At 39.0% G+C, this 24825-nt stretch overlaps 2 protein-coding genes across 2 annotated transcripts in view; both read right to left on the bottom strand.

The window, feature by feature from the left end:
* cant1a (calcium activated nucleotidase 1a) overlaps window positions 1–5872 on the bottom strand; it is a 49953-nt gene extending 44081 nt beyond the window's left edge. Inside the window, exon 1 of the mRNA XM_061974137.1 lies at window positions 5726–5872. The gene's annotated coding sequence lies outside the window, so the exon portion shown is untranslated. The remainder of the gene's footprint in view (window positions 1–5725) is intronic.
* A 975-nt stretch (window positions 5873–6847) lies between these two features.
* syngr2a (synaptogyrin 2a) lies at window positions 6848–15597 on the bottom strand. Its single transcript, XM_061974138.1, has 4 exons — window positions 15380–15597; window positions 13228–13465; window positions 13034–13167; window positions 6848–7794 (listed from the first exon to the last, which is right to left on the bottom strand). The coding sequence occupies exons 1-4, from the start codon at window positions 15476–15478 to the stop codon at window positions 7597–7599; spliced, it is 669 nt and encodes a 222-aa protein (XP_061830122.1). The 5' UTR covers window positions 15479–15597; the 3' UTR covers window positions 6848–7596.
* Between the last annotated feature and the right edge of the window lie 9228 nt (window positions 15598–24825).

Here is a 24825-nt window from a genome sequence, read left to right as displayed (position 1 = left end):
TCTGCCTCTAGTGACCGCACGTCACTGCTATATATATACATATATATATATATACACATATATATATATATATATATATATATATATATACACACACACACATATATATATATATATATATACATATATATATATATATATATATATATATACATATATACATATACATATATATATATACATATACATATATATACATATACATATATATACACACATACATACATATAATTATATATATATATATATATATATATATATATATATATATATATATATATATATATATATATATATATATGTATGTATATATATATATATATATATATACATACACACTTACATATATACATATAGTTTGCAAATACATCAAAGATGCTATTTTAATCCATTTCTAATGGATAAAGCTTTGGCCTGGACAAGAGGTCATCAGATGGTCCCCAACGTTCACCAAGTGTTTCGACCCTTAACCAAAACACTCTCCGGTTGGTGGGTCAGCAGTGATTGGCCAGATCACTGCCCCTCTCATCCAGGCTTCCAGCTATTGTCCTCTTTTTTATGCCAGAGCCAACAGGAGGCTCTCTCTGCCGCTTCTGCCAGCCTACGAACGGCTGTTTTCCTCAAGTGACCTCTCAATCCGACCTTTGTCATCAGATTCCACACAGATTGAGCAGGGAATCCTCGACATCCAACTTCCACTGTCATCAGCCATGCTGTCCACCCCTTGTCCCGGCAGTCCTGGACAAGTTGTTGGTACTTTGTTTTCTTCCTCTCTGCCGCTTCCTCACATCCCTCCTCCCATGGAACAGTATTGTTCCACCAGGATGATTTTCTTTCCCTCTGGGGACCACATAACTATGTCTGGTCTTAGAGTGGTGGACAGTACCGCCTCTGGGAAGAGGACCTTCCTCCCCAGGTCGACCTCCATCTCCCAACCCTGGGCCAACTGCAGGAAGTTTTGCTTGGCTTGGCCTTGGACAACTGGTCTATGACCCTCTTTCATGAAGGTGATGGTGCTCAGCAGTGGCTTAGTTTTGGCCGGGTGTTTCTTTCTCCTCTCTTGCTCTAAGATGTCTGCAAGCATTGCCAACTGCCTGTCATGGCGCCACCTGTATCTTCCCTGGGTCAATGCTGTTTTGCACCCAGAAATAATGTGCGCTATAGTTCCTTTACCGTCACACAACCTGCACAGCAGGTCCTCCCTCATTCCCCACCTATGCAAGTTGACTGGGGTCGGCAGGGTGTCGTATACTGCTCAGAGCAGAAACCAGATACGAAACGGCTCCAGCCTCCACAGTTCACTCCACGTCACGGTCCTCTTGGGAAGGTTCCACCTTGTCCAGGCACCTTGGGTTGCGAGTTCGACGGCTTTAGCTCTTCTTCCTTCTTCCTCAAGGTTTCGAACTTCATCCTGGATCATGGTCCTCTTATCCCTGGGAGTGGACTTGGACCACTGCTGGAAATGTGATATATATATATATATATATATATATATATATATATATATATATATATCGGGGTCGCGCTGGAGCCTATCTCAGCTACAATCGGGCGGAAAGCGGGGTACACCCTGGACAAGTCGCCACCCTATCGCAGGGCCAACACAGATAGACAGACAACATTCACACTCACATTCACACACTAGGGCCAATTTAGTGTTGCCAATCAACCTATCCCCAGGTGCATGTTTTTGGAAGTGGGAGGAAGCCGGAGTACCCGGAGGGAACCCAGGCAGTCACGGGGAGGACATGCAAACTCCACACAGAAAGATCCCGAGGCCGGGATTGAACTCACGACGACTCAGGACCTTCGTATTGTGAGGCAGACGCACTAACCCCTCTTCCACCGGGCTGTGTGTGTGTGTGTGTATATATATATATATATATATATATATATATATATATATATATATATATATATACACACACACACACACATATATATATACACACACATCCATCCATTTTCTACCGCTTATTCCCTTTGGGGTCGCGGGGGGCGCTGGAGCCTATCTCAGCTACAATCGGGCGGAAGGCGGTGTACACCCTGGACAACACAGATAGACAGACAACATTCACACTCACATCCACACACTAGGGCCAATTTAGTGTTGCCACACACACACACACACACACACACACATATACATATATATATATATATATATATATATATATATATATATATATATATATATATATATATATAGGGGTTTTAGTACTCTTGATAACAACTAGCCAGCTGAATTAGGGAAGTTTGAATAATACACAATGGTTGGTAACAGGAAACTGACCTGTTTATTCAAGGATAAACACAAAATAGACAAAATTATACATGACAAACAGAAATGGCATCATTGAAACTAGGGCTGGGCGATATGGCCTTTTTTTAATATTGCGATATTTTAAGGCCATATTGCGATACACGATATATATTTCGATATTTTGCCTTAGCCTTGAATGAACACTTGATGCATATAATCACAGCAGTATGATGATTCTGTGTTTTGATTGATTGATTGAGACTTTTATTAGTAGGTTGCAAAGTGAAGTACATATTCCGTACAATTGACCACTAAATGGTAACACCCCAATAAGTTTTTCAACTTGTTTAAGTCGGGGTCCACTTAAATTGATTCATGATACAGATATATACTATCAGATATATACTATCATCATAATACAGTCATCACACAAGATAATCACATTGAATTATTTATAATCCGGGGTGTGGAGGGGGGCGCCGGATGTAAGTGTCAAAATGACAGCCAAAAGAGTTTGATATGAGAATAAATCTAAAGTTAAAATATAGGGTAGAAATGCACCCATTTGCAGAGGAAATGTAGTCTTGATTTTCAAAATTTTCTTTCAAGGCTTGCATGTCTACATTAAAACATTCTTCTTCATACTGCATTAATATATGCTACTTTTAAACTTTCATGCAGAGAAGGAAATCACAACTAAATAGATCACAAATTTTTTCAGATGGGGTTGATCTGGAAATTTTTGCCTCAGCATTTTGATGGTGTGGACGTGTGGCACCGAACGGAGATAAGCGTCTCGACAGACATTACAATATTTGAACAATGATGACGAAAACGGTTTTCTCTGTCGTGTCCGTGTGTCGAAAATTGTTATGCGCTTATTTTTTTATTTGATTTTGTGCGTGGCATAGATTTGCCGTGCGCAGAGGACGTTTGAGCAGGCGCGCACCTTAGCGGCTGCGCTAGCATCACAGCTAACGTTAGCCATGTTGCTACCTCTCTGCTCGGGGAGGACGTATACGTATGTGACGTATGTCGTGACAGTATGTGACGTGTGTAAGAAGGTGCGCTGGCTGTCTGTGAGAGGGAGACACAGGAAAGAGTGAGAAGAGCCTGTCGTGTAATGCCAGCAGCTAAAAGCAACTGCGTGAGATTCCACAGACCTGTGAATGTGTTGAAGGTGTGCTGGAAAATGCGGAACGGAAATTACGGAGCAGCAGAAAAGTGGAATGTATTATTTAAATCGGTGCGTTAGAAAACACGGACCGGAGTTTTTTTTTTAACTGGATCTGGATCGGCATTTTCCCATGCCTTGCCGATACGCATTTTTGGCAAATATCGGCGGCCGATCTGATCCAGATATCGGATCGGGACATCCCTAATATGTATGTGTGTGTATATATATATATATATATATATATATATATATATATATATATATATGTATATATATATATATATATATATGCATCACATTTCCAGCAGTGGTCCAAGTCCACTCCCAGGGAAAAGAGGACCATGATCCAGGATGAAGTTCGAAACCTTGAGGAAGAAGGAAGAAGAGCTAAAGCCGTCGAACTCGCAACCCAAGGTGCCTGGACAAGGTGGAACCTTCCCAAGAGGACCGTGACGTGGAGTGAACTGTGGAGGCTGGAGCCGTTTCGTATCTGGTTTCTGCTCTGAGCAGTATACGACACCCTGCCGACCCCAGTCAACTTGCATAGGTGGGGAATGAGGGAGGACCTGCTGTGCAGGTTGTGTGGCGGTAAAGGAACTATGGCGCACATTCTTTCTGGGTGCAAAACAGCATTGACCCAGGGAAAATACAGGTGGCGCCATGACAGGGTGTTGGCAATGCTTGCAGACATCTTAGAGCAAGAGAGGAGAAAGAAACACCCGGCCAAAACTAATATATATATATATATATACATATACATATACACACACATACATAATGCGGACGCTGTATCGATCCGTTGTGGCGAAGAAGGAGCTGAGCCGGAAGGCAAAGCGCTCAATTTACCGGTCGATCTACGTTCCCATCCTCACCTATGGTCATGAGCTTTGGGTTATGACCGAAAGGACAAGATCACGGGTACAAGCGGCCGAAATGAGTTTCCTCTGCCGGGTGGTGGGGCTCTCCCTTAGAGATAGGGTGAGAAGCTCTGCCATCCGGGGGGAGCTCAAAGTAAAGCCGCTGCTCCTCCACATCGAGAGGAGCCAGATGAGGTGGTTCGGGCATCTGGTCAGGATGCCACCCGAACGCCTCCCTAGGGAGGTGTTTAGGGCACGTCCGACCGGTAGGAGGCCGCGGGGAAGACCCAGGACACGTTGGGAAGACTATGTCTCCCGGCTGGCCTGGGAACGCCTCGGGGTCCCACAGGAAGAGCTGGACGAAGTGGCTGGGGAGAGGGAAGTCTGGGCTTCCCTGCTTAGACTGCTGCCCCCGCGACCCGACCTCGGATAAGCGGAAGAAGATGGATGGATACATATACACATATATATATATATATATATATATATATATATATGTATATATATATATATACATACACACACACACACACACACACACACACATTTTTATATATACAAAACCCAAAACCAGTGAAGTTGGCACGTTGTGTAAATGGTAAATAAAAACCGAATACAATGATTTGCAAATCCTTTTCCAACCTATATTCAATTGAATAGACAGCAAAGACAAGATACTTAACATTGGAACTTGTAAACTTTGTTATTTTTTGCAAATTTCAGCTCATTTGGAATTTGATACCTGCAACATGTTTCAAAAAACTGGCACAAGTGGCAAAAAAGACTGAGAAAGTTGAGGGATGCTCATCAAACACTTATTTGGAACATCCCACAGGGATGAATTGATTTACATGGACCCCGACTTGAAAGTGTACAGAATATGTACTGTACGTTCAATCTACTAATAAAAGTTTCAATCAATCAATCAATGAACAGGCTAATTGGGAACAGGTGGGTGCCATGATTGGGTATAAAAGCAGTTTCCATGAAATGCTCAGTCATCCACAAACAAGGATGGGGCGAGGGTCACCACTTTGTGAACAAATGCGTGAGCAAATTGTCGAACAGTTTAAGAACATTTCTCAACCAGCCATTGCAAGGAATTTAGGGATTTCACCATCTACGGTCCGTAATATCATCAAAAGGTTCAGAGAATCTGGAGAAATCACTGCACGTAAGCGGCAATACCCGTGTCCTTCGATCCCTCAGGCGGTACTGTATCACTGCCGTGCGGGCGTCGTTTCGCGGCCGTTTCGCATTCAATGGAAATCCGTTGGTGTAAATATGGAAGTAGGCGGATTGGCAAACAGTACTGTACAATAGACTGACTAGCTAAGATGCTATTCCCTCACATCACCAATTGGAGATTCGAGTAGCAAACAGGGGCAACACAAGTGTCAGTTTTCCGTCACTGAGCTTGACACTCACCGCACACTAGACGTTCAGCTCTCCGTCCGAAGTCGACCAAAGCTCAGGTGTCATCGCTGGGACGTTTCCTTGAACGGCGTCCCAACACCAAGGTTTTAACGCCTTCCAGCTTCAACAGACTGGCTTTCATTACTTCCTGCTCAAGACCGGTGACGTCATGAAGCATCGCCAGCTGCCTTTTAGTGCACTCGGAAATTTGCAACGACCACATAGCAGTGACATAGCTTACTTGTTGAATAAAACGCTTTTTACAAATAATTGCTCATGTTTGATTTAGGACGTTTATAATTGTGGCTGGTGTGTGTACTTAAACACTGCTTATAAACTTAGCTTTTAACGTACTCATTTAGCAAAGCATTATTATTATTTTTTTTTATTGAACATCCATCCAATTCTACCGCTTGTCACAACAAACATACATTTATGCACACGAAAGTCAAGGCACTTTCAACATCAAGGAAAGAAAACAAAAGCAAATACAGATAGAGTATTAAATATTAATAAATATGAAAAAAAAGAAAAAAAGGGCTACCGAAATCACTTTAAATGTTTTAACAAATATCAATTTAAGGGCTTTTGTACTCTTAATCATTCTCCAAGATATGATTGATAATTGTAAACCATTAAGCCAATTAGAAAATGTAGGACTTACTTTTACAAATCGACATTTATGTCGATTTTTTTTTTTTTGCCTGGAGCATAATAATGTTGACAAACATTTCTCTGTTATAGTCGCTTTCATTACTTCCTGCTCAAGACTGGTGACGTCATAGAGCATCGGCAGCTGCCTTTTAGTGCACTCGGAAATTTGCAACGACCAATGAAATTGCTTACCGGTACTCATTTATAAAGTACTTTTTTACAAATAATTGATCATGTTTAATTTAGGACGTTTATAATTGTGGCTGGTGTGTTAAAATTGTATCACATTTGTATTTAAACACTGCTTAAAAACTTAGCTTTTAACCTACTCATTTTGTAAAGCTCCAATGCTTTCTATACCTTGCACTACTGCCACCCCCTGACAATAATTATCACTGCTTAAATATTGACACAAGGAGTAGACGCATGGACAGAATCCTGTTCCTTTCTTGAGAGGAGGATATTAACTATAAACTTAACTCAAAGCTTGGAAACCGTTTTATTTGGCAAAGGCAATACTCTTAAGGCATATGAAGTCTTTGAGAACAACTTGCAAGACAAGCAAAAAGAGAAATAGTGACCTACGAATCAGGTGATTGTCATGTGGCTGGGCTGATAACCTAAATCTATGAAAATGCTGACTTCTTCACATCACATGTTGTCTAAAGTAGACATTAAATCTGAAGAAAGTCACATGAAAGTACAACGAGGTAGCAGAAATCAATATGTGGCTTAGCTACCTTTTAAAGCAAAAGAAAACCACTCTTAACCAAACCATCGCATTTACGTTAAAATAATATTTAAAATATATAAGGATCTTTAAGAAATGAAGATTATGTTTCAGTGCACAAAAAGCAATTATGTTTTTTAGGTGTTAAAACAAATCATGACAGTAGTTCTTTTACTGGGACCTCAAACACGTTTGTCACCGAAACTTGTGTTTGAATTGCAGATAAATATTAAACAATACTCAATAGTCCATGTTAACAAAATACACTTCGGAGCCTTGTCAGATCCTCTCAAATGGCACTCATGGTGGCTAATTCAAGTCAATACAGTGGTTTTGATATGAAGGCAAGAAAGCCACACACCCTTTTCCTCATGCAACGTCCACAAATGACGTGTGCATGCCCAAACTGGAAGAAAACAGGAGGACGGTTTAAATATCTACCTGGTGAACTTGGAAAATATATAAACACCCCTCATTGTTGGAATCTGGACACAGTCTTTCAGTAAGCTGGCGGCTGGTACTCTCCAGGATTCTCCTGGGTTTGAGAGAAAGGGGACTGCTGGTAGCCGGCGGGGCCGGTGGCGTACGGAGCGGGAGGGTAAGGGGGGTTGTGCTCAGTGCCAGGGTCTGTGTACTGCTGGTCCAGCTCGGACACGCCTTGGCGGTACCTCTCGTAGGCGAAATAGGCCAGCATAGCCTGGTGAGAGAAATGTGACCATTTTATTTTTGGGTTTGTTTTTTTTTTAAAGGTGGAATCTCAACGTTCAAAAATGACATCTGCCAAAAAGTGAGTAAAAACCATGAAAAGCATAGTAAATATACTGTGGTACCTTGCCGAGGTTCTAACTCAAAACACTCAAATCAGCGTCGCCCAATGTTGCCTCTAAAGTGCGCGCCTGTGCAATTGCGCACTGCTCAAGCTTCCTCTGCGCACGGCAAATCTATGCCACGCACAAAATCAAATAAAAAAAATAAGCGCATAACAATTTTCGACACTCGGACACGACAGAAAACAGTTTTCGTCATCATTGTTCAAATATTGTAACGTCTGTCGAGACCCTTTGAGGACATGAATTCCATCCATCACTTTATTGAACAAAACTCTTTATTGTCGGCCATAAACACATCACCAAAACATTAGTAAAAAAAGTATATCTAGCAAAACTGGTCATTTTCTGCAGTACAAACCAGACCAAAAGCAACTTTGTTATATCAAGAGCAGCCGCTCGCTCTTTCTCACTTGCGCCAACACATGCACATATGGCACTTAGCCAGTGATGCGTTTACAGCCACACAAAAAGTCGGACAACTCCAACACCACACAAAGTGTCATTCCAGGTCGTTACACTATGATTTACCAATCAAATGTGTGCTTATTCTAGTGTCATTTATTAGGAATCTTAATTCATAAATATCAATCATGAAATGCTGTTAGTATATTAAATAAATACTAATAAAAATATATTTTTTACAAACAGGAAGTTGCAGGAATGTGCACATGATCCCCTGCTTACATCTCATTGTGCAACACGGGAATGTTTTAATGGGAACTAAATGCAATGTCTGAAAGGGGTACAAATTATTTCCAAAGCAGGACCTCCACCCAGACAAACAATACAAGTACACAGTTCATGAAAAACAATATTTTTTGTTATTGTCATTGTAAGTGGGCCTAGACACTTATATTAGAAAATAACCTCATGGAAATGACTGCTGTCATTCGATTATAATAATAAGAGAATGTTGTCTGTCTATCTGTGTTGGCTCTGCGATGAGGTGGGGACTTGTCCAGGGTGTAACCCCGCCTTCCGCCCGAATGCAGCTGAGACAGGCTCCAGCGACCCCGAAAGGGACAAGCGGTAGGAAATGGATGGATGGATGGAGATTGAACTTGTTATTTAGTCAGGTTTGGGACATGTGTGCTGCTGGTGTAGCCACAGTGTGCACGTGTGATGTTGCTCACATGGGCTCCACTGAATGCTCAGGGAGTTTTTGCATTTGCTCACACACATGAACAATTAGAGGGAACATTGGCGTCGCCTATTGAAATTGTAATTTTAACATGGAACAAGCCTTTTAAAGAGGAAAACAAATGTTTTAGAGAAGAAACATAATGCATAACTACAGTACTTTTATAATGTAATGTAATGATAATTATTATGTAGAAGAGATCAATTATTTAAATGTACAATAAGCTAAGTTACCTAATTGTGAGGATAGACAGCAGTGAGTAATGGTGTTAAAAAAGGGGATATTCTTACTCATACTAGCACCCACAATCAAAGTATTGGGAGAGAAGAGTGGACCTTTTTCAGGCGATGTGCCAGGTGGGTTACTTTAAAATGATGCCTGAACACCTGGGGCCGTATTTATCAAGCGTCTTAGAGTGCCATTTTACACTTTAAGTCCTGAGAATTTGCAAAATTTAGTCCTACTCTCCAACTTAAGAATAAAAGCTATATATCAACTTTCTTAAGTCTAAGAATCACTCCTACTCTCCACGATATTTAAGAGACCTTCAGAGGTGTCCTAAGTGGTTAGGAGTTGCCAGCGGGGGATGGCACTGAGGCGAGAGAGACGTGCGCGAACGTTCAGGGAGGGGAAGGATGTCCTGGCTTTGTTTGATGACGAGCAGCTGATCAAATGGTATCGTTTAGACAGAGCGGGTATTATTTTTGTCACAGATTTAATAAGGGGCGTCATTTCAGCAGCAACATCACGCAGCAGAGCTTTCACAGCAGAACTAAAAGTCATCACAATGCTTCGATATCTCGCCACTGGGAAAATGAATTGGAAAGAAAAGGAAACATTTATTTTTGATTCATTGCCAATATTGTTTGTTTGTTTTGTGTTATTTTGTAGTTTATTGTCAAAATATACACTCCCATTGTCCACTTAAATATTTCTAAGATATTTATTTATTCTTAGACAAGGGATTCCCTTCCGTGATTGGTCATTTCTATGGACACAGAAATTACGTCACCTAAAATTCCGTTTACGGCACATATTAATGTCGTAATTCAGCTCTGAGTGTGACACTTAAGATTCAGTCCTACACTTCGCTGAAAGTGTGAGTAAGACGCTCGATAACTAACTTTTAAGTGCAGCTTTCAGCAAAGAATTTCTTTACTCATAAGTCAACTCTTAGGAGTAATTCTAAGACGCTTGATAAATACGGCCCCTGGAGCTGGCGTCAGGTGTTTGCAGGAAGCCGACTAAAGCGTGATTTTTTTTAAGCTGAACCGCTGTTGATGGTTTGGTTTCCAACGTTTGGAAAACAGTTATTTCGATCTCTTGCTATAAATATGCTAATATTAGCGACTAAGATTGAATGCTTTTGGGGGATCTAATAGGGTTCATTCTGTCGTTCACTACGGCATCTCGCTTGTAACTCATATTTATGATCGCAACTTAAAGCCAAAAGATCGCTCGTATCTTCAAACACTCGGAAGTTGAGCTACCACTGTATTCAGAACTACAAACACGTCTTCCGTCGCTTCTTTTTGTCGTTTTTTTTTGTCTTTTGACGGATCCTCCTGCAAGTACATTTGGATGGAGTATGGGCCAACAGCAGCACCCTGTCGTAGCCCTCTTATATTATTATGTCTGTATATTATTACTGCTGTCAGACAGGATGTAACCAATAGCAATTTTATTGTGAAGGCCCGAGGGTTTGGCCTATTGAAAAGAAACTTGCACATACGTACATTGTTTTCAAAAAGTCGCTTACATATTTTTAATATTGTTTCACCTAACTCTTGTATTTTATTATTTCAGTGTTTTTCAACCTTTTTTGAGCCAAGGCAAATTTTTTTTCATTGAAAAACTGTGGAGGCACCAGCAGAAACATTAAAAAATTAAACTCAGCAGCCAATATTGACAGTAAAAAGTAATTCCCGCAATTGTTGGATATGAATTCCAAACCATGATCAACTATGCATCACTATAGCTCTTGTCTCAAAGTAGGTGTACTGTCACGACCTGTCACATCACATCGTGACATATTTTGAGTTTTTTGGTGTTTTCCTGTGTGTAGTGTTTTAGTTCTCGTCTTGCGCTCCTGTTTTGGTGGTATTTTCCTGTAGCAGTTTCATGTCTTCCTTTGAGCACTATTCCCCGCACCTGCTTTGTTTCACCAACTTATACCATGCCAACTTTATTTATAAAGCCCTTTCAAAACAACCACAGTTGAAAAACAAAGGGCTGTACACCAACAATAAATACAGGCAAAGGAGACTAAAATATATTATTTAAAACAGAGGTAAAATACACACACACACATATACATATACAGTACATATACATATATATATATATATATATATATATGCACATAGAAAAAGCAGATAAAAATTATATTAAGAGCAATTTGTTAGATAAAAAGGCAGTTAAAAAGTTAAAAACTGTTTAAACAGTTAAAATATTTAGCAATCAAGACTATTTAAGTGTTTTTTATCCTTCTTTGTGTGGACATTTTTGACTGTCATGTACGGATGACTTTGTGGACGCCGTCGCTGCTCCGCATTCTGTAAGTCTTTGCTGTCGTCCAACATTCTGTTTTTGTTTACTTTGTAGCCAGTTCAGTTTTGCATAGCCTTCCCTAAGCTTCAACGCCTTTTCTTAGCGGCACTCGCCTTTTGTTTACATTTGGTTTAAGCTATAGATACCGTTTTACCTTCATGCTGCCTCCCGCTGTCGTCTGCATATTGTGATCACCATTGCGTATTATACTCAATGGTTAACTGGACATCTTTATGTGCTCGACGCCTCAATCATTGGTATGTTTTCATCTACAAAACCATTCTGGGTATCACTCCATCTTATCTGTCTTGTCTTTTAACATAGAAACAAGGAAGTCACAATCTTTGTTCAATGAATGTTCTGCAATTTGTCGTCCCCAAAGTAAGAACTGAACTGGGCAGGAAAGCATTTAGGTTTTCAGCACCAAAGGCTTGGAATAACCTACAATCGAATATTAAACTTCAAACCCTTGTTACGTTGAATGAGTTTAAAGCTTCTGTGAAAGGACTGCAGTCTACCTTGTCTGTATGCACATGTGTCATGTGAGCAAGTTTTAATGTTGTAAATGTGATGTTTTATGTGTTGTTTACTGTTTTTAATGTAACCTTGCTGCTGCCGTCTTGGCCAGGTCTCCCTAGGAAAAGAGATATTTGATCTCAATGGGATTTTTACCTGGTTAAATAAAGGCTAAATAAAATCACGACAAACCATGTTCCCGACATTTACAAAGCAATGCCACCTACTAATACGGAAGAGAATAACACGGTTACTCTGCCGAGCTCTAGACAGCACCGACACTCAACAACGGCACATTATTTGCGGATTATAATTACTGGTTTGCAAAAAATATTTTTAACCCAAATAGGTGAAATGACAATCTCCCACGGCACAACAGACTGTATCTCACGGCACACTGGTATAAACTCCAACATATATTACAATATTCAACTTCAATCACGGTCTGTGAACGGAACTCATCCACAACCTCTGAGCCATCTCCGCAGAACGTGTCTGTCCTGGCTGCTCAATTCAAAATGGCTAAAGAAACAATAAGTAGACTCCAGTTTTACAAGAAGAACATAGTGTTTAGAGGTCATGTAAAGAGACTTACTTCTTTTTGACAGTGAACTGTGAAGAACCTTAAAAATGCCAGAAGTCAACTTGCCTTCACTTCAGCAAGCGTCCTCTGTTAACTATTTACTACACATGTCGGAATGTTAAAATGTTACTTCAAACTCTGCCTGTAGAGGTAACAAAGTGTTTAATTTTGGCAACAATTTGACTGTGGGACAGATGTTTTTCAATTTACATAATGGATGTATTTTTCCCACTAATATTCTGCTGAACAATTTTATATACACTGACAATAAAGACAATGTGTTTAATCTTCCAAATGTGGGTTGGGTGAGGCTCACCCAGGTGAGGATGGAGAAGAAGGAGAACGTCAAAACGGCTCGTGCAGCATCAGCCGGGACGGCTGGGTCAGTGGTCAAATTCCACTGGTTGGTCAGGACACAAAAGCAGATGAACCACAGGAACGTCCAAACCCCTGCGGCACATTAAAACAACTCAAAACTTTGTTCATTTCTGGTATTCAGGGCGCTCTCACCTGAGAAGCCCAAGTCTCCGATGATGATGTATCTTCTCTCCTTGGCGTTGCTGATCTGCTCGAAGTAGGCGTCCGTAACCAAGAAGACGACAGACGCCAAGAAAGCGATGACTCCTATTCCCACGCCGTAGCTGCAAGCGCTGTCCCTGTTGTTAAACATGCATGTGGCGTCCGGCTTTTGGGCTGAGTTGACGTAGCCCTCAGCTGTGATGGTTGCAAAAACCACGATAGAAAAGACCTAGAAAGAAGGAACATGTGACTTGACGAATTGGACTAACATTGTCTTTAGTTGCTGCAGGGCTGTGTGACTTTTCTCACATGCTTGATAAGTCAAGGAGCACTTACTTATGTCAAAAGGGAAAAATATTTACAAAAAGTATCACACTTAGGCACGTGGTAATGGCTAAGTTTGTTTCCAATTCGAACATCACATGTTTACCAATGCACAATAAAACAGAAAAGGAGTGGGAAGAAGCAGAGATTATTGAATGTGTGCCTCAGCAATCACTCAGTCTGCTGACATCCTGTTTAACATATACCATGTTAGCATTTTCTTATGGAAATAAATTAAAATGGTATGGTTAATATAGTTTGCGGACTAATAATGAATACATTCTGGATAAATGCTTCCTCTGTATGCCTTGTAAACAACAAAAGCTTGCACTATTTCTTACTTATACTGATTTGATCTGCATATAATTATGCAGATTCAATAAATAAGTGGACATAAAACTAATTCTACCATCATTTTTAAAACACATTTATACATAAAATAGTTGCTCTTACATTGTAATTGTCACTAATTGATAATACTTAAAAATTAAAATAAAATTATATAAATAAATATATATATATACACACACAGTCATGGTCAAAAGTTTACATACACTTGTAAATAACATGATGTCATGGCTGTCTTGAGTTTCCAATCATTTCTACAACTCTTATTTTTTTGTGATAGAGTGATTGGAGCACATACTTGGTCACAAAAAACATTCATGAAGTTTGGTTATGTTATGAATTTATTATGGGTCTACTGAAAATGTGACTAAATCTGCTGGGTCAAAAGTATACATACAGCAATGTTAATATTTGGTTACATGTCCCTTGGCAAGTTTCACTGCAATAAGGCGCTTTAGGTAGCCATCCACAAGCTTCTGGTTGAACTTTTGACCACTCCTCCTGACAAAATTGGTGCAGTTAAGTTAAATTTGTTGGTTTTCTGACATGGACTTGTTTCTTCAGCATTGTCCACACGTTTAAGTCAGGACATTGGGAAGGCCATTCTAAAACTTTAATTCTAGCCTGATTTGGCCATTCTAAAACTTTAATTCTAGCCTGATTTAACCATTCCTTTACCACTCTTGACTTGTGTTTGGGGCCATTGTCCTGTTGGAACACCAAACTGCGCCCAAGACCCAACCTCTGGGCTGATGATTTTAGGTTGTCCTGAAGAATTTGGAGGTAATCCTCCTTTTTTATTGTCCAATTTACTCTCTGTAAAGCACCAGTTCCATTGGCAGCAAAACAGGCCCAGAGCATAATACTACCACCACCATGCTTGACGGTAGGCTTGGTGTTCCTGGGATTAAAGGCTTCACCTTTTCTCCTCCAAACATATTGCTGGGTATTGTGGCCAAACAGCTTAATTTTTGTTTCATCTGACCACAGAACTTTCTTCCAGAAGGTCTTATCTTTGTCCATGTAATATCAGATGAAACAAAAATGTGTATGTATGTATATATATATATAAATACAATTCAAACGTCATCTATCAAACCAGTTTTTACTTTATGGTGTTGAATTTAAGAAGTTCAAGGCAAAAAAGAGTGAAACGTTTGCATTTCAACGTTTTTTTTGTTTTGTTTTTAGGAAAAAAACATTTAAAAAACAAAAATAATTTACGTCATTAACGTTGCGACACAACATGACACATGCTAACGTTAACTGCCTCCAGCTAACCACGACAGTCGATTAAACATTTTATTTCCCTGATATTATAAACACTTAAAATACTTGCCGGCGTACTAATTCATATTTTATTGAGCAAATTAGTCAAGTTTAAAAACTTCGTGTCGCCTGTAGCAGCTGACATCTGTTGACAGCTAACGTTGCTAACGTAAGCTAACGCCGCCCGCAGTAGTCAACTCACCCAACTCAGGAAACGCAAAATAGTTTGTGGCTTTTTTGCAAATCTTTCCAAATCAAAAGCACCGCCGGCCAGCGGGGCGCCGTAAGCGCTGCTTTGCATCTTTTATTTCGTGAATCGAAACAATGTGTCGCCAAAAAAAAAAAAGATTTTGTCAACTATCCGGAAAAGTGTTCTTGTTGGTCGCAACGCCAAACTGTTTCCTGAAAACTTTACCGAGCCCGCCCACACTCTGATGCGTTCGCGGGCCCTCGGAAATACTTCAAGGAACGACGTCACATTCAAGTAAGGACAGCACAATTACGTTCAGGTGCTGTGATCAAGCCTCCCTTACAACTTTAAGCTCAATCAGAACATTCAAAATAACTTTGTTGTCCCCATACATGCAGCGATATTATACAAATACAAGGACATAAAAAACATTCAACAATAAAGACATTTCAACGCACTCAATAACAAGCGGTAAAAATGGATGGATGGATGGACAATAACTGCTACTGGGATTTATGTTTGTTCACTAGAAATATTGACGCAGGAATAAAAGCCTATTTAAATCTATTGAAAGACGAGCTATGTTCATACTTGTCAACCTTGAGACCTCCGATTTCGGGAGGTGGGGGGTGGGGGCGTGGTCGGGGGGTGGGGCGGGACGTGGTTGGGGGCGTGGTTAAGAGGGGATGAGTATATTGACAGCTAGAATTCACCAAGTCAAGTATTTCATACATACATATATATATATACATCCTGAAAATATGCAAACAAAACTGTGTTCAGATAATTGATACTTCAAACTTGCATAATATAACATGAATATAACATAACTTGGCTTCTGAGAGCTTCAAAATGTAATGAATAAAATGCTAAAGTTGTTGATAAACAAGACATTTTTTAAATAATTAAATATGGTCATTTTAAATGAATTATTATGATAATTTAAAATGTATTATTTCAAATATGTTTATTTTAATGTACCGGTTCTATGGCTGGACGTAAGAAGGAGTCAGAAAAAATACAAAATAAAATACAATTAATTTTTATGTTTTTAGCAAAATATAGTAAAAATGTATTTAGTTTTTTAGTTTTTTTAATTAATAAATGTATTTATTTTTAGGTAAGATAAACATAATAATACAATGTATCTCTAGTCTGGATGATTTAGTTCTTGTCACCCTGTTGACCTCCCGCCCTGAAAAAAGGCTGTCCTCACTCAGGTCCGCATGGAGCTGGAGGGGGCGTGGCTTCCAACTCCGGCTGAAAATCGGGAGATTTTCGGGAGAATATTTGTCCCGGTAGGTTTTTGGGAGTCTCCCGGAAAATTCGGGAGGGTTGGCAAGTATGGCTATGTCACGCATATGTCATCATCGGCGGTCACTCGAAGCGAGTATGACAATCCTGGTAGGGGTGTATCCCTTTATGGAGGATGCCTGTGCGTGACTTTGTTTAACGTGGTGCACAGAGTCACCACACGATCCTTGACAGATCCGGGTCAGGGTCCAGTGGCATGGAGTCCAAGACGACTGGGGACCCTTTTCTGTTGTGACGCTCCATAGGTTTATCAATCATCCTCCGCCTGTTCCACCGTTGAGGTCTTGGGTTTCCCCATAACTGGGCCCACATGGATGTGGGGGTGCCTTCTTCCGCCATCGCAGCCGTTGTGGTGGTTCTTACATTTACCGTCTTCCGCCTGCGCCACAGTTGAGGTCTTCACCGTATCCCTGGCTAGGGGGCAGTCAGGTACTAGGCCTTTGCCAAGGGCCACCTGAGGTAACAGTAATAAAGGGGTTAACCTCTTAGTGCCCCAAGACCCCATAGAGGAGCCTCCACTGCCGGATGCACTTTAACGTCATGCCCAGGATATGTACTAAGTCCCATATTTTATATGGGACTTTATTGTATTTAATATAATACAATAAAGTCCCATATAAAATTATGTTTCGAGCAATACTTTAATTTTGCCTTTGAAAGTAACACTCCAATGTTCATTAGTGGAGCTGTACACATAGGCAATTAGTTTATAGTTATTTTTTATATTTCTTCTTAGTTCTGTTTTCCTCCATTGAATAATTTTTTACATTTTTTTCAGGTTCCAGTTGGTTTATTTTATACACAGTTTCAAAATGGTGCATCACATGTTTTGTTCTCGTTACAACTCTCGTTACACTCTCCTAAACATTAGCTTTATTTTATGTGTTTCTGTTTTTATAATCCGTGTTTTACAGTTGCAAAAGTCTATTTGACTAGTTCAGGGGTCCCCAAACTACGGCCCACGGGCCGGATCTGGCACGCCAAGATTACCGGTAGATTATATTTTCTTCATTTTGGAAAAACAACAATTTGCAATTGGTTATACGTTGTTGTTTTTTTCTTAATTTATTTGTTTTAGTGTTATTTCATAGTAAGTATCATGTACAGTAATGTATTAGCATAACATAATTCCTGTTGTATGTCTTTCAACATTTCAGTGCACCGGTCAGTAATACTTGATTAGTAAGGGTCTGGGAAAAAATCGATTTGAATTCGAATCGCGATTCTCACGTTGTGCGATTCAGAATCGATTCTCATTTAAAAAAAATCGATTTTTATTATTTTTTATTATTATTTTTTAATTGATTTTATTTCATTTTTTTAATTAATCAATCCAACAAATCAATACACAGCAATACCATAACAATGCAATCCAATTCTATACCAAACCCGACCCAGCGACACTCAGAACTGCAATAAACAGAGCAATTGAGAGGAGACACAAACACGACACAGAACAAACCAAAAGTAGTGAAACAAAAATGAATATTATCAACAACAGTATCAATATTAGTTACAATTTCAACATAGCAGTGATTAAAAATCCCTCATTGACATTATCATTAGACATTTATATATAAATAAATGGGTTGTACTTGTATAGCGCTTTTCTACCTTCAAGGTACTCAAAGCGCTTCGACACTACTTCCACATTTACCCATTCACACACTGATGGAGGAAGCTGCCATGCAAGGTGCTAACCAGCACCCATCAGGAGCAAGGGTGAAGTGTCTTGCTCAGGACACGAGGTTGGTACTAGGTGGGGATTGAACCAGGGACCCTCGGGTCGCGCACGGCCATTCTTCCACTGCGCCACGCCGTCCCTATATATATATATATATATATATATATATATATATATATATATATATATATATATATATATATATATATATATATATATATATATATATATATATATATATATATATATATATATATATATATATATATATATAAATAAAGAACAATAGTGGCTTACACTTGCATCACATCTTATAAGCTTGACAACACACTGTGTCCAATATTTTCACAAAGATAAAATAAGTCATACTTTTGGTTCATTTAATAGTTAAAACAAATTTACATTATTGCAATCAGTTGATAAAACATTGTCCTTTACAATTATAAAAGCTTTTTACAAAAATATACTACTCTGCTTGCATGTCAGCAGACTGGGGTAGATCCTGCTGAAATCCTATGTATTGAATGAATAGAGAATCGTTTTGAATCAGGAAAAAATCGTTTTTGAATCGAGAATCGTGTTGAATTGAAAAAAAAAAAAATCGATTTTGAATCGAATCGTGACCCCAAGAATCGATATTGAATCGAATCGTGGGACACCCAAAGATTCACAGCCCTATTGATTAGTGTCGTTTTTGTCTCTAGCTTGTTATCACATTCTCATTAATTAAAACTTACACAATGCATGAACATAAAGTAATTTAAAAAAATATTATTCTTAAAAGGTTAACGATGAGACACTATAAAAATATTACCAAATGTTTTTTTTTCTTGTCTCCTCTTAATTAAAGATGTCTTATATCATTAGTCTTGGGATTATTACAATTATAATTTGTATTACTATTATTACTTGGAAGCAGGAAAATTATTGAATTATTGATATTTTTTTGAAATAATAAGCGTAGGACTTGAGAAGTTTTGACTTCCTCTCACTCCTTTTTTGAACATCCAAATGGCAGCAAACCCATTCGGCTCTTTGGTTATTGTTGTTGTTATGTATGTATTATGTTCATGTTTGGAACTAAAACAATAAGGAATAGGAAAAAATTAAGTCTGATAAAATGTAATGTTTCCTGTCGCTGTGAGTTTTTCCTAATTAAGGCATCGATAATTTGGTGTCATGACAGGTTTGGACTTAGTTTATTCAAGTTCCTGTTTGACGCGGCCCGCGAGATGAGTTCGCACGGTATAAAAACAGGCGGACATTTTTGAATGAAATAAACTGCTGTTCTAAATGTGTCCACTGGATGTCACAATAGCAATTCTTAGTATCTCCCGCCCCTAGAGCGCGCATGACTTCGGAGGGGGCGGATTTAAGTGCCGTGTTAAGATAAGAGGCAACAATTTCGTGTTTGGACACTACTACTTACGCTGCTTATTAGTGAAAGTATACAACATGTGGAATTTTCCGTTCAACCTGTGACATCTCTACCCAAATAAATTATTTTGATCATCTGTACATTTCGTGTTGTACTTCTGACTACATGGGACACATTTTCTGGGCGCACATAAATATGCTGAAAAAAAAATGTATCCCCTTCTAACTTCATGTGTGATTAATGAAGTGGAGTGAATTATATTTATGTAGCACTTTTTTTTGTGACTCAAAGCGCTTTTACATAGTGAAACCCAATATCTAAGTTACATTTAAACCAGTGTGGGTGGCACTGGGAGCTGGTGGGTAAAATGTCTTGCCCAAGGACACGGCAATGACTAGGATGGTGGAAGTGGGGATCGAACCTGGAACCCTCAAGTTGCTGGCACGACCACTCTACTATACCGCCCGAGATGAAATGAGTCCAAATTTACAAGTTTTGTAGATGATGCTACAAATGTACAGAATAAACCACATGTGCGTACATCAGTTGAGGAAAATGAGTAGATTACATTAATGACATCCTTCAATTTGATTTTGATATTATTTTTCATTTAATTTTCTGATTGGTTAAAATTTGACACCTGTCATGTCTGTATTATCATGTTTTGTTTTAAGTCATGTTTTGTTTAGTTTCCGTCTTTTCACTCCCTTGTCTGGTCACCATAGCAACCATTAGTTTTCACCTGTCACGTCACGCACCTGTTTCACGTCTTGAGTCACGCACCTGTTTTCGTTAATCATGTCTGTAGTATTTAAGTTCAGTGTTTTTCAGTTTGTTTTTCTGACGACCCCGCACCCCATACCGCACCACATTTATGCTCTGTCCATTCCTCTATGATCCTGCTTCATGTCCCTTGTCACAGTAAGTTTTGGTTCCATGTTTATAGTCTTTTTGTTTTTTCATAGTTTATTCTCCGCCACTGTGCGCGCTTTCATTTATTCCTTTTTTGATAAATATAAATAAATCATGTACCTCCATTCCCGTCTCGCCCGTGCCAACTTTCCGTTGCATCCTGGAAAAGCAAACACCCCGGACCAAGTCATGACAACACCACTGGGAACATTTTAAATCCCTACCAGACTCCATTCCACCTATTTGACTGATGAACATTATCACATCATTGATTCAGAATGTATAAAAAATGACAAATGAAGATAGAATACTATTAACCACAACGTGTATATTTAAAAATAAAAATAAAAATAATTATTTGTACATTTTCAGAATGCACTAGGTCTATTATTAAACAAAGAAAACAATCTGAAGGCATCTGGTCAGGCATCTGGTCAGGATGCCACCCGAACGCCTCCCTAGGGAGGTGTTTAGGGCACGTCCAACCAACCGGTAGGAGGCCACGGGGAAGACCCAGGACACGTTGGGAAGACTATGTCTCCCGGCTGGCCTGGGAACGCCTCGGGATCCCCCGGGAAGAGCTGGACGAAGTGGCTGGGGAGAGGGAAGTCTGGGCTTCCCTGCTTAGGCTGCTGCCCCCGCGACCCGACCTCGGATGAGCGGAAGAAGATGGATGGATGGATGGAACAATCTGAAGTTGTCTTTATTTTTAAGTTATCATGCAATGATTTTTCCAGTCCGGCCCACTTGGGAATACATTTTTCTCCATGTGGCCCCTGAGCTAAAATGAGTTTGACACCCCTGATACAGACTTACTCCACAACATTTGAGTAGAGCAGGCTGAAGGCTGAGGAACATCACTTCCCGTAAGTATGATGTTTTTTAAACAAAACTTACCGTATCCACTCGTCACCAAAGTTCTCTGTAGTGATGTTTTCCAGTGAACATTACAAGATACAGAAATCTGAGTCAACAAATTGAGAGTAGTATCGATTAGTAAATACATATCCCATAGGGGTGGTATGGCTCAGTGGGTAGAGTGGCCGTCCTGGCTTGGGTTACGAGTTCGATACCAACACCAAACCTCTACCCGCTCCTGCTGCGTAGTGGTTGGCGCCTTGCGTGGCAGCTTCCTCTATCAGTGTGTGAATGGGTTAATGTGAATGTTAATGTTTATAATGTTAAGCCAGTGGCGGTGCATGCGTTTCCCACCTAGGCCTTCAGTGATGTCCGACTTCAATGATTACCTCTCAAAATACCATCATTGATGTGCCCACATGACCATTGCTGGAGAAATACTATACAGGAACACATTTACGCACTACTGGGTATTGAATCACCACAACAGTGTACATAACGGGTTATTTTCTGGAGCATTTAAAAATCAATAAACACGCATCAGCAATTAAAACATATCTTATGTGGTACTGTCAAAATAAAAATTGCAAAAAACATATTAAACATGAAAAAATAAAGAAATAAAATATTTGAACTCACAATTTATAGCACACATTCGACGCCGTATACCCCCTTTGACTGGAAATGGCGGGCATTTCCCCATTTCATCGCCGAACTCCTCTCACAAGATGTAGTTTCTCTTTAAATATCCTTCTTAAAAATGGTCTTGCAAATATATATAACTGCCACTTAATCAACATGTTGCTCTCCTTCTTTGTTTTCTGTGGCTTTCTATGGCTCATATGGCTCCTGTGCCACTTCCTGTTTTCGCAACTCGTGATTGGATACTCACTTGGGAGTCCCAAGTGAGTGTCCAATCACAGCAGAAGGCCTTACGGACAACAACTCGTGATCTGATTGGCTATCGCAACTGTCTATCAACTGTATGTGCCCATTCGCTTCCAGGCGCCCGCTTTGTTGATTCTGAAGGCCCCTGGCAGATTTTGTACAGCATGGCAACATAAGTTAGCTGAATTCTGATTGGATACAAACTCTGACCTAAAAACAACAGCACTAGAAAGATCATAATATGACATGAAGAGAATATGAATACTTTTAGATATTTAGGGAAAGTAAATTAAAAATTTCTTTTTTTTTTTAATTATGATCATGATTTCTGGTTATGTTAGGCCAGCAGAGAAGGCATTGCTGGCCCTGATGGCACACCACTGTGTAAAGCACTGTGGGTATTGTCGCATGTATAGTAAAGTGTTATATTAACACAGACCATTTACTATGATTGAGTTACAATTAGGAACTAAATTCAACCAAGTTGAATCTGGGGAGAAAATATTTAAAGAGTAATTTTGTTGCAAATCAATGCTTTTGTGATTGACTGGAAAAAAACTGTTCGATAGGACCATGAACTGTTTGTAAAAAACAAAACCAAAAAACAAACAGAACGCTTATTTGAATCAGGGATGCATTGGTGCTTTTTTTTAAAGAATGGGGAATTGTCACAGAATGTAAGGTAAAGTCTGACAATATTGTACTTTCCATGCACTAAATTAGTCTAATGATTTTCAACAAATTTGACCTCTAACTCAATGATTTACAGATTCAAAAGTACCGCAGTATTCAGTCAGTGGCGGCCTATGTGAGGTTTTCACAGAGCAGACAGAGCCGACTGGGCAGGCCCTTACCCAAGTGCAGGTCAAGCGGGTTGTGAGTTTAAAAGTGAGGTTGTAGTTAAATAATCCTTGCATTTTTGATAATTTGTAACCTTTTTTTTGTTTTAGTTAGAGGACGATTTAGAGGACAAGTTTGACGCCGGAGCTGCTGCGCCTTGGCCATGTCGTTCCATTGGCCTGGCTACTTACTGGAAGGATCTCAATGGCCAGAGGATGAACTGGAATAAAATAACATTTACAATCTAAAAATTATATTTAAAAAATCTACATTAAATTGAATAACTGCTTGAAATTAAATAATTGTTATGTTCTAAGTAACAATGATTGGTACAATCTGGTTGTAACATCCATGGACAACATAACAGTTATTTATACTACATTACAACTAATAAATGTAAAGAAAATAATTGTTTTTAATCATGTATTCATTGCCATTTCTGACTGTGAGAACTCATATAATCTTTACCTACCTATTTGTAACATTTATTTCAATGTTTTACCTTGTGCAAAGGTATGGTGGAGAAATACAAACATATAATACATTTTAGATATGTGTCCAAATGAAAATAAGCAAATTGCCGTATTTTATTTTTCCATGAAATACACCTATTTGCATTGTAAAAACTGCATTTGTATGAAATCAAGACAGAAAGATAAACAATTAATATCTAGAACACATTGAAAAAGTAATCTGGTATATGAAGCTTTTGATAGTTTTTTGTTCTATTTTCTTTTGAATTGATTTTATTTATTTATTTTTTCGTTCTAATAGTTTTGTTTCAATATCGTGATCGGGCTACTTCTAGAGAAAATTATTTTTTATGTACATATTATAAAAAATTTGTAGAAGACGTGTTTATTTTTATGTTCAGAGTGTTAAAACTTCTCTATCATATTACTGTTGAAATAAAGTTGGGGAAAACAACAACCACAAGTTTCTCCAGGAACTACTCCCACTGGATTAAGGATATCAAATTATTAATAAAATCTTAAAAATAGTTAAAAATAGAAAAGCCCTTAAATCTTTATTGGATGAGTTTAAGGTGTTTTAGATGTGCACATTTTTATTTGTATTCATTTATTTAGCATTTTTTTACGTGTTATATTTTTGAATTGTCTCTTACTTTAGTCTCTGCTTGTTTATTGCTCAACCTTGTGAATATATGTTGGAATGTTTTGGAAGTGCCTTAATTTGTTTGTATATAGTCAATTTATACTGTTTGTGTGTTCACTTGTTTTTTTTTTATTGAACAACAAACAGATTTATAATGCACACAAAAGTCAAGGCACTTTCAACATAACCAAAAATCTACACATCAGGTTGAGCAAATCACAACATCAGCAAAACATGTCAAGGAAAGAAAACAAAACCAAATACAGATAGAGTATTAAATAATAATAAATAATAATAATAATAATCGAGAGGAGCCAGAGGTGGTTCGGGCATCTGGTCAGGATGCCACCCGGAAGCTTCCCTGGGGAGGTGTTTAGGGCACGTCCGACCGGTAGGAGCAGGAGGCCACGGGGAAGACCCAGGACACGTTGAAGACTATGTCTCCCGGCTGGCCTGGGAATGCCTCGG

Source organism: Nerophis lumbriciformis, linkage group LG22, assembly GCF_033978685.3.
Source record: "Nerophis lumbriciformis linkage group LG22, RoL_Nlum_v2.1, whole genome shotgun sequence".
Lineage (NCBI taxonomy): Eukaryota > Metazoa > Chordata > Actinopteri > Syngnathiformes > Syngnathidae > Nerophis > Nerophis lumbriciformis.
Note: the sequence above shows the minus strand (reverse complement) of the source record. Positions and strands in the feature narration are given on the sequence as shown.